At 40.0% G+C, this 11433-nt stretch overlaps 1 protein-coding gene across 1 annotated transcript in view; it reads left to right on the top strand.

The window, feature by feature from the left end:
* Window positions 1-10858, top strand: part of LOC107102399 (high-affinity choline transporter 1-like) — a 28362-nt gene extending 17504 nt beyond the window's left edge. The window contains exons 2-9 of the mRNA XM_015401687.1: window positions 5334-5521; window positions 5604-5717; window positions 5998-6153; window positions 6601-6749; window positions 8333-8479; window positions 9165-9318; window positions 9405-9622; window positions 9717-10858. Of these exons, the coding sequence (XP_015257173.1) occupies window positions 5338-5521; window positions 5604-5717; window positions 5998-6153; window positions 6601-6749; window positions 8333-8479; window positions 9165-9318; window positions 9405-9622; window positions 9717-10235 (1641 nt within the window). The 5' untranslated portion in view covers window positions 5334-5337 and the 3' untranslated portion in view covers window positions 10236-10858. The remainder of the gene's footprint in view (window positions 1-5333; window positions 5522-5603; window positions 5718-5997; window positions 6154-6600; window positions 6750-8332; window positions 8480-9164; window positions 9319-9404; window positions 9623-9716) is intronic.
* The last annotated feature ends 575 nt before the right edge of the window (window positions 10859-11433 follow it).

Here is an 11433-nt window from a genome sequence, read left to right as displayed (position 1 = left end):
TCCTGCTGGCTGTCTCGCCTTGAATACTGGGTCCATCTATCCTATGTTATGACAATACATTTCTGTATTCATAATTCTCTCTTGGGGACATTTTTAGTCTTATATTCTCACTCCCACAATGTTGGGGCATGTCGGGGTAACAGTGGCGTCGGATGTAGGAGTTTGCCCTGAAATTGAAGGATTGACGGTTCAAGCCCTGGCTCCGACTTTCAGTGTTGTTGTGTCCTTGGGCAAGACACTTCACCTGCATTGTCTACTGATGGTGGTCAGAGGGCCCTGTGAGCCCATCAGACCATCAGTCTGTGAGTGTGTGCGTGAATGGGTGAATGACTGAATGTAATGTAAAGCGCTTTGGTCAAGTCTCCTGACTTGAAAAAAGGTGCTATATAAGTACAGGCCATTTACCATTACTAATGAGACGACAGATAGCGTCCTGGGGCATGTCCTCCCAGATCTGGACCAGGGCATCACTGAGCTCCTGGACAGTCTGAGGTGCAACCTGGCGGTGTTGGATGGATCAAAACCTAATGTCCCAGAGGTTTTCTATTAGATTTAGGTCAGGTGAGCGTGGGGGTCAGCAATCAATGCTATAAATTCCTTCATCCTCCAGGAACTGCCAGCATATTAGCGCCACATGAGGACATTGTTGTGCACCAGGCGGAACCCAGGACCCACTGCACCAGCATAGGGTCTGACAATGGGTGCAAGGATTTCATCCCAATACCTAATGGCAGTCAGGGTGCCGTTGTCTAGCCTGTATAGGTCTGTGTGCCTCCATGGATATGCCTCCCCAAACCATTGCTTACCCACCACCAAACCAGTCATGCTGAACGATGTTAAAGGCAGCATAAAGTTCTCCACGGCTTCTCCAGACCCTTTCATGTCTGTCACATGTGCTCAGGGTTAACCTGTTCTCAACTGTGAAAAGCACAGAGCTCCACTGTGCTGGGCAGTGAGCACGAGGCCCACTAGGCCACCCTCATGTAGTCTGTTTCTGATTGTGTGGTCAGACACATTCACACCAGTGGCCTGCTGGAGGTCATTTTGTAGGGCTCTGGCAGTGCTCCTCCTGCTCCTCCTTGCACAAAGGAGAAACTGCCCATCTCCTGCAATCTCCTCTGTGTTCTTGAGATTGTGCTGGGAGACACAGCAAACCTTCTGGCAATGGCACATATTGATGTGCCATCCTGGAGGAGTTGGACTGCCTGTGCAACCTCTGGGGTCCAGGTAGCACCTCATGCTAATAGTAGTGACAGTGACCCTAGCCAACTGCAAAACTGATGAAAAAGAGTCCAAAAAGATGAGGAGGGGAAAAAATGTAAGTGGCCTCCACTTGTAAATCATTCCTGTTTTGATGGTCGTCTCGTTGTTGCCCCTCTAGTGCACCTGTTGTTAATTTCATTAACACCAAAGCAGCTGAAACTGATTAACAACCCCCTNAACCTGCCTTTGTGCTCTGTTTGGATTCCTGGAACCCGGATCTGTCCGTTCGTGAGTGGACTGAACAGTTGAACCAGGTAAGTGACTCACTCTAAATATCATCTTCTGTTCAGATGATTTTGGTCACTTAACTGTGTTTCCCTCTGCAGAATCAGTGATGGGTTGCGCCCCGCACCTGCAGTCGCTGCGGTCGCAGTTCCACAGTGGCGCGTTTCTGTTCTGTCTGTTTTTGTTTTAATAAACATTTTTAACCTTCCTGCTGGCTGTCTCGCCTTGAATACTGGGTCCATCTATCCTATGTTATGACAATACATTTCTGTATTCATAATTCTCTCTTGGGGACATTTTTTGTCTTATATTCTCACTCTTTCAACGTCTGGGCATGTCGGGGCAATAGTGGTGTTGGATGTAGGATTTCGCCCTGAAATCGAAGGATTGATGGTTCAAGCCCTGGTTCCGACTTTCAGTGTTTTTGTGTCCTTGGGCAAGACACTTCATCTGCATTGTCTATTGATGGTGGTCAGAGGGCCCGGTGGCGCCAGTGTACGGCAGCCCTGCTTCTGTCAGTGAGCCCCAGGGCAGCTGTGGCTACAATGTAGCTTGCCACCATCAACCTGTGAGTGTGTGTGAGTGAATGAATGTAGTGTAAACAGCTTTGGTCAAGTCTCCTGACTTGAAAAAAGGTGCTATATAAGTACAGGCCATTTACCATTCCTTATGAGACGACAGATGGCGTCCTGGGGCATCTCCTCCCAGATCAGATAGATTTATATATATATATATATATATTTTATTTTTATTTTTTTTTCTCACCTTCCACACTGTATGAGCTGAGGATCACATTTGTTTAATGTGCTTTCAGTTGCAATTTGGCTTCCTTCCTACTGAGTAAGCATCCGGATTTTGATACATTTTTCGGTGGCAATTACCCAAGCCCACGTGGAATGAAATACAAATTTAAAATGCCTTCTGTTACAGATGTGGAATAAAAAATCTCCATAGGTTTTGGAGGCACACCTGAATTATGTGATATGGTGGAATCTCAACCACTGAGTCAGCCTGTTCATGTTCTGATCTGTTTGCCTGTTGGGGAGTGGCAACCTAGTGGTTAGGCAATTGCGTTTGGAATCCAGAGGTTATGAGTTCAAACCCCACTCCCTCAGTCTGCCATTCTGACTCCCTGAACAAAGACCCTTAACCCCACACTGCTCCCCAAGGGGATGGATTAAATGCAGAGAGTTAATGTTGCTGCTCTGTACTTGTGACAGTGTAATGACAAAAGAGGAGGCTTTTACTTGTCATCCGATTGTCTGTTGTCTTTGTCGTTCTCTGGGCTCGGACTGAACTGTTAAACCATGTTAGTGACTCGCGTGTTCATAATCGTGGTCACTAACCCGTGTGTCTCTCCTCAGGAAATTGCTGTCTTACACGCCCTAGTCCCTGCTACTCTAAAACTGCAGATCTGTTTTAAGACCCTTTTGAGTAATCCCACTCTCTATCCTGATTTNTTTTTTTGTAAAGAATCTCAACCACTGAGCCAGCCTGTTCATGTTCTGATCTGTTTGCCTGACCTGTTTTTGGACTAATGCTTATTCTGCAGTCTTGAAGGATTCAGCATCTGGGGCTCTGTGGCTTAAGGGGTTCTATGGTGTAATACTTTGTACTCTGAATCCAGCAACCTTCTTTCTTGTGGGGAGTGGCAACCTAGTGCTTAGGCAATTGCGTTTAGAATCCAGAGGTTATGAGTTCAAGCCCCACTCCCTCAGTATGCCACTCTGACTCCCTGAGCAAAGACCCTTAACCCCACACTGCTCCCCAAGGGGATGGATTAAATGCAGAGAGTTAATGTTGTTGCTCTGTACTTGTGACAGTGTAATGACAAAAGGGGAGGCTTTTACTTGTCATCCGATTGGCTGTTGTCTATGTCGTTCTCTGGGCTCGGACTGAACTGTTAAACCATGTTAGTGACTCGCATCTTCATAATCGGGTCACTAACCTGTGTGTCTCTCCTGCAGAAATTGCTGTCTTACATGCCCTAGTCACTGCAGATCTGTTTTAAGACCCTTTTGAGTAATCCCACTCTCTATCCTGATTTTAATACTGGATCCCCGCTTCTCAGTCGTCAGAAAGTTGTACTTAAATTCACAATGGAATCACATCTCACCAGATATACCACTCATTTGGTCCAAAGTCTACTGTGTATAAAGTCTACCATTGTGCTTGAGGCTGGGTGAATATTACTTGGACACAGTGTTCAAGACATGATGATCCATATGCAAAACATACTACAGTATGTTAGCTTATGGAGTCTTCAGCCAGAGTATCAGTTCATTGCTGTAGATGAAGACAGAGAAGGTGATTAATGAACAACCCAGTGCTGTTTTAATTAATCTGTCTTAAAACTGCTCCTTAAACCATTGACCCAGTGTCCACCCCTGGGTCTTTTAGGATAACGATTGAAAGCTTTTGGCCAAATCAACTCAGAATCATTCACCAGACAGTGGTCCAAGTGCTTTACTACTGTCAGGGGTGGTTTTGTGCAAAATAAATCGTTTGGATTGTTTTTCAGTCTATACTTTTTTTTTTTTTGCTACATTGTGAGATCCGTCCTGAGTATCTTGGGTCTTTAGATGTTGCTGGACTGTCATTTTTCCTACTGCATGGCAGTTGGGTTAGCGCCCCATGACTGGCAGACTGGGGGTTGTGGTTCCCCTTCAAGAGGGTGTTTTTTTTAGCTTGGCCTGACAGACTAACTTTCGCTGTATACAAGATACATCACTCTGGAAAGAAACGGATATAGACTGATTTCAAAGGCTGGACTAACAGAGTCAACAGAAACGTTTTAGAACCAAAAAGGTAACTACAGATGTGTTTGATTTTTTTTTTTTTTTTTTTATCTCTTAGAGTAGCTAGTTGTTTAAATTTTGAAAATATAAATGGCTCTTTCAGGACATAATAAAGGATATAATTTAAATATTGCTCTGTTGCATCTGCAATCTTGACTGTTATGGTTTCAGAAAAGCGCTTTTGCATTATGGGCAAACCTCCCACTCTGTGATTTCTTATGCCCAATGTAATTCAGTCTGGCTGGCCAGGCTACTACTTTGTTTAACTGTAGGGAGATCACACTTCTCAGTCTCCGAGGAAAGCCAATGCCCTGAGGATGGGGAAGGGATTCTGGCTGATTGTTGAACCTCAGATTCAGGAGGAGCTGTGAAGTTTTCGTCCTGACAGCTGAACACTGGACTATCTGCAGGGTCTTCAAGGGTTCATAAGCGTTTGTTCAACATGTCAACATTTGCTGTGGGCAAAGGGAAACATTCAATGCCCTGTGGGAGCATGTGGATAACAGTAGTTTTGCTAAAACAGCTGTTATCCGATGAGGACATTGTCTTCACTAGGCAGTAATTTTCCAAAATGTTGAAATTAGAATTACTTTATTGTTTACCCTTCATTACTTTTGTATTGTTTACAGACTTGATGATAATATCAATAAGAGATATAAGTTGTTTGTCATGAATTATTAGGGATTGGTCAAGTCTCCTAACTTGAATAAAGGCGCTATATAAGTACATGCCATTTACCATTTACCATTTACCATGAATTATTAGGGATCATGCATTTGGAGATAACTTATCCAACTTCAATTTGACTGTAATAGAAAAAAGTTTGGAAAAACAATCAAAATTCAAATCAGAGCTTATTTTTCAAATGCATTCTGTGAGATGCAAGAACTTTCTCATATCTGCCCATACTGTTTTGAAGGGTTTGGATTAACATGCATCAGGTGAACCTCTCTTTTAGAGGCCACCCACTGTTATACAACCACTAGAAATGACTGGAGTTACTTCAATGTCAGATCAAATAATCCATATTTTTCTTTTAACTAAAAGGATCATGGCAGTGGATGTCCCTGGACTGGTGTCTGTGATCATTTTTTATATTCTTATCCTGGCAATTGGAGTATGGGGATCGCGTAAAGCCAGGCATGTTGAGAAGAAATGCACAGGCCCAAAGAGCGAGATTGCCATTGTTGGTGGCCGCAACATCAGCGTTCTGGTTGGGATGTTTACCATGACAGGTAGTCTTTCATTTTTTATTTGAAAATAATAATTGTTGCCTGTACTTTCTTAATTCTATTCTTTTCTGTGTTTTGCTTTAAGCAACATGGGTTGGTGGAGCTTATATTATGGGAACTGCTGAGGTTGTTTATTCTCCCAGCCAAGGCCTTGTCTGGGCTGTGGGCCCCCCTTCATTTGCAATGAATTTTTTGTTGGGTAAGTAGACAAAGCAAGCCAGCCTTCTGTCTGTATATCAAGCCACTGGTTATTGTTTTATATAGAAGAACTGGTGAAAAGTGTTCTTCTTTTACAACCTAAAAAGCAGAAAATATGTTAGTGCAGTGAGCAGTTTCCCTTTCAAACTGTTAACCAGCTAGTTTCTGTAGATATTTAAAAACAATAGGAATCCTTTCAAATCTAACTTGCTCCCTGATGGATATTATGAGTTAGGCTTTGTTGACTACATGAAATTGATTGTTTGTGCTTTCTGTTTAAGGTGGACTATTTTTTGCAAAACCAATGAGGTCAATGTGTTATGTGACCATGTTGGACCCGTTTCAGATTCGTTATGGCAGCATATTTACGGCAGTAATCATGCTTCCTGCTTTGGTCAGTGACATATTATGGGTTGCCTGCATCCTTGCTGCTCTTGGTAAATAACTAATTTTCTCCATTTTCATGTTATAATAATCAATATTTCTTGCATAAGTTGCTTAAAATAGTGATAGTTTTTATTAAAACTGTATTGTACTCAGATGGATCCAGTAAATTGTGAAGTGGAGAACATTTAAAAATTGAATAACAGGCTGAAGCTTTTTAAGCCTTATTTTCTTTTAGTTGCCATGTTAGTTACAGGTAATAGAAACACAATATTTAAGATCAGGATATTACATCAGATTAAACATTGTTTTTTTTTTTTAAGGCACTTTTAAAGGCACTTTTAATCCGACAAATCGATTTTAATCCGATTAATGTTCTAGTTTAGTGAACAATTTATGATTATAAAAAGGACCATCCATATTTAATTTAGAAAATATTAAGAAATTATAAACAATACAATCTCTCTGAATATTTTGTAATGTCTTGTTTTTGTATTTAGGTGGAACTATGAGCATAATTCTTGGGATATCATCTACCATCTCTATCATCATCTCAGCAGCTGTCTCCATCATCTACACATTTCTTGGAGGCCTTTACTCAGTTGCATACACTGATATTTTCCAGCTTTGTTTTATTTTTGTTAGCCTGGTAAGAAATCAAAGCACATGTTTATTTTTAATGATTTATTTTGTACAGGTAATTTTTAAAAAGGCCATAAACATATTGGTTTGCAACTGAAGCCAAATGCAATATCTCTCCCTGCTGAGACCTTTAGAATCCAACAGATAAGAATATTGCCATTAAATATAAACTGATGGGCAATCAAAAAAAATAACATATGGTGGCTATTAATGATGTATCTTTTTCAGTTTAACTTGAAAATCAGCAATATTCTGCAAGTAAGGAACTTATTTTCACTTCAAAAATTGTGCAACTGAGCGACATAAAATTTTCAAAGTGTACATTTATGGTCATGCAGCTTACTTTGGCATCCTAATATATGGTGTAAATCCTAAATTAGAATCCAACTTGATATCAAAAGAGTTTACCTCTTAGAATTAATTGCTTGATGGCCCTTTCTTCTTTAGAGCTAAATTAGATTTACAATTTAAAGACTGGGACCTTGGCAACAGGTAACACACTATATAAATGTTAACTTTACTGTAATTGACTCCAAATGTATTGGTTGTATCAACAAAGATAAACATTTTTTTAGCACATACAACACACTTTTTGCCAACTTACACCTTTGAATTTTCTCCCAGGATTCAAAAATGCTATTGTACAAAATATATGAAAGAAAAGATTGGCTAAGAACCGAGCCCTGAGGAACACCTGTAATACATATAAAAATGTAATACAGTGATTTTTTTTTTTTTTTTTTACCAGGGCGTCATGGTGATGTGATGATTAACATTAACATCATTGCCTCACAGGAGGAGGGTTCTGGGTTCAAGTCCTGGGAGTACCTGGACCTTTCTGTGTGGAGTTTGCATGATCCCCATCTTTACTTGTGTTTTCTCTGGGTTCCCCGGCTTCCTCCAACAGTCCAAAAACCTACATGTTAGGTTGATTGGACATTCCAAATTCCACTTAGAAGGCAGTGTGAGTGTCTCTGTGTGGCCCTGCGATGGACAGGTGGACCAGACCATTCAGGGTGTAACTTGCCTGTTGACTGCTGGGATAGACTCCAGTACCCCCCACTGCAAACACATTGAGGCATATTGGATGGAATTTTTAAATCTTGCTTTGTTTACAGGGAATTATTAGATCCAGTCTAAACACGTGCTAGAGACATTCATGTTTGATAATTTTAAAAAACAAATATTAAGGTATAATGTGTAGAATTATAATTTTTGTATCTATAAATACCACTCCAACTACAATTTGTGATTTGGTCTCTAGACTAATCAGCTAGACTCTAGACTAGTCTCTAGACTAAGCACCCTCCAAATGAAATTGAGGATAAAAGCAAATTTTTAATGGATACAATTATTATTTTATTCATTAGTAGTTGAACACTTCCTTCTCCAAAATCTGTGGAAATGAAGTAAAACAAAATGGATTAAGATGAAAATATATATCTGGATCACTAATTATGGAATATAGAAAGAATAGGATTTGGAAATAGGTGTAAGTAATATAGAACTCAAAGAGTGGTGCACTACTCTGGAAATGTTGGAAATTTTACCTAAAAGCTAACACAATCTCTTTTTTTTCTCCCCTTTTAGTGGATCTCTGTCCCGTTTACCGTGCTTAGTCCAGCAGTTACTTCTATTTCACAAACACTTCCACTCAACCATACAAATAAACATGAATGGATTGGACACCTAGAAATGGCGGACGCAGGAAAGTGGGTCGATGAGATGCTGCTGCTGGTAAAAACAAACTAATAATCAAACAGAAAAATCATTTTCCAAGTCTGTATATGAGCGACCAGTTTCCATTGTGTTTATCTGTAACTCCATAGCTGAGGAAGCCTCAGACTCAGATTTCAACAAAGATCAAACTATACAGTAGGCTTAGTTTACTTTTTTGGATTATGTGAAGTACTTTGATGTAGAGAATATCATTGGATTTCCAAAAGGTTTTGAACAATATAAGATATGACAGACAACAATTAGTGAGAAATAAAGAACTCCCAAATGTTTGTATGTGTTTTTATCTGTGACAAATTTTGAATTCAAGCATGTAAATTAATCCTTTTTTCCGCTGTTTTAAATGTGTGGCACGGCCATAAATAATGCCTACACTAGATGGCAGCATGTAATCAAACTACAGCAATAGTGTCTTTTGCTTGTAAAAATGATGCTCATAGTAATCAAATTGGACAACTTTTTTTTAAATAGAAAGGCCAATTTATTAAACTTGGCTGTGATGCAAAAAAAAAAAGAAAAGCAAAAGAAAAAAGGTACGTAAAGAGTACCACAGATTTAAATTGCCACATTAAAAAGACGTTCTTTATATTTTTAGATATAGTTCTGTGTGAAAACATTGTCTCGAGAAAAGCTCTGTGAGATAATTGAAAAGTAATCTAACTAATCTGTTTTTCTGGCATTTCAGGCTTTAGGGGGACTGTCCTATCAAGCTTTATACCAAAGGATCCTCTCCGCATCCTCCTCTGCTCAGGCACAGATCACCTGTTTCGCTGCTGCTGTGACAGTTTTTATCATGGGAATCCCCTCAGTTGTCATTGGAGTCATGGCTGGTGCTGCAGGTATTCTCTCACACCAAAACATCAGAAAAGTTTATTTCCCATTTAACTTTTTTTAAATATTGTATTATCTTCTCCTTTTCTCTAAGACTGGAACCAGACTGATTACGGTCTCCCTCCTCCGTTTGAACGAGGAGATGCAGGGAAGATCCTGCCTCTGGCTCTGCAGCACCTCACACCCACCTGGGTGGCAGTGTTAGGCATTGGTTCTGTGGCTGCAGCTGTTATGTCCTCCATGGACTCTGTGCTGCTTTCATCAGCATCTATGTTTACACAAAACATATACAAGAAAATTTTGAGGAAAAAGGTGTGTGGAAGCATAGTTTGATCCTTCCCTAAATAGAGACACTCTGTTCTTATTATCTGCTTTTTGTTTTTTCTGTTTTTTTCATTGCCTGCAGGCCTCAGAGAGGGAACTGCAGTGGGTGATCCGCATTTGTGTGCTGGTTGTAGGTCTGGCTGGAATGGGTTTGGCCTTTGGGGATGACAGTGTAGCAGCTCTCTGGATCCTAAGCGGAGATCTCCTCTACTGTGTGATTTTCCCACAGCTGGTCTGTGTTCTGCACTTCCAACGTGCAAACACCTATGGAGCTATTAGTGGCTTCGTGGTGGGCTTGTTGCTCCGGGTACTGAGTGGTGAACCCATACTAAGGATCCCTCCTGTGCTCCTGTACCCTGGATGGAGGGAGGAGAATGATCGGATCATACAGTACTTTCCTTACAGAACTGTCGCCATGTTATCATCTTTAATAAGTATTGTAGCAGTGTCATGGCTGCTGGACCTGATCTACAATCGTCAACTTGTTCCAGAGTCGTGGGACTTTTTGCAGGTTTTTAAAGAGAAGAATGAGACCGAGGAGCAGGACAGAGAAAATGATCCTTGTGAAGAAATGAACCAAGTTTTCAACACAAAATTCTGAATTTCCAGACATGCAGTATACGACCAGCAGTTTTTGTAGTTTGCCAAGGCAGCTCCATTACTGTAGTAACATTGTTTTGTTTTGTTATTTTGTTTTTTAAGAAATCTGTTACAGCCACATAGAGGCTGGGTGATCAGTTTCTGGTTTGTTGTGCCTTCCTTAAGACTTCATGTTCTTGAACTTCTTCTGATCACTTCCTGATGCAATAACAAGCTTCAGATTGTTTTGTCTTGACTTTATGTGGAGGACAAATAGTACTTACATGTGAAACAACAGAACTCATTTAACAGCTGTCAATGGTCAAGCCATTCTACCACAGTTCTAAGCACTGGAGAGTTTTTGTTTTTCACCTTCATCAAATCCTCTCAGTATTAAAGTTAACTTTGTTTCATATTGTTTCACTTAGGTCATTTCAAGCGAGTTAAATGAAAGTGCAATAAAGACAATAAATTAGTATGGATATAATTATATATAGACAGGGGAATCTAAGTGAAATAGTCTGCTTAGATGACTTATAGACACATGCACTGTTAGGACGCCCTACCTCCTCATCCCCCAGTTTATCTGTAATGTGTCTGTTGGAGCAACAGAGGGCAGAGTTGTCAAAACAAATGGGAATGGTGACCGGGTTTTATCTGTTGTTGTTAAAGACTGTTGGTAAAAAAATAATAAAAAATATATATACAGAAATAAAAGTTTGAGAATCGATTTCTTTATAATCTCTTTTAGTAAAATTTGTGTTTTTACCTAGTAAAAATATATTTCTGCTTTACATTAATCACTTTCAAGAGAGCCCTTAATTCAATCATTTTCTAAAGTTTATTCTCAAGGTTTTTATCTGAGTTTGAATTATTTATACTAATTAAATCGTTAAGCTATAATGTATACCCCTATATTTTACAGGTTCCTCCATGGTGTGCAATGCTTGTGGGAATAGTAGAGTTCCTAAGAAACATTTTCTTTGAATAGAATACATTTTTTTGTTGAATCATCAAGTAAGATGACACTCAGCATAATATAGATACGAGAAAAGTGCTGTTTAATTGATTTTTTTGACATTGCTGGAACGTGTCATGAGGTTGAAGGCAACAGAATAAGCAGAGCGCACTGTCTCCTCTGCTGGTGCAGCAGAATAAATGAGAGATAAAGGCAGAGCTGTCCGCCCCCACTCTGCTGAAGCTCCATGCCAGGTTTTCCC

This window comes from Cyprinodon variegatus, unplaced genomic scaffold (genome assembly GCF_000732505.1).
Source record: "Cyprinodon variegatus isolate N-32 unplaced genomic scaffold, C_variegatus-1.0 Scaffold1249, whole genome shotgun sequence".
Lineage (NCBI taxonomy): Eukaryota > Metazoa > Chordata > Actinopteri > Cyprinodontiformes > Cyprinodontidae > Cyprinodon > Cyprinodon variegatus.
This window is presented reverse-complemented; position numbering and strand designations above follow the sequence as displayed.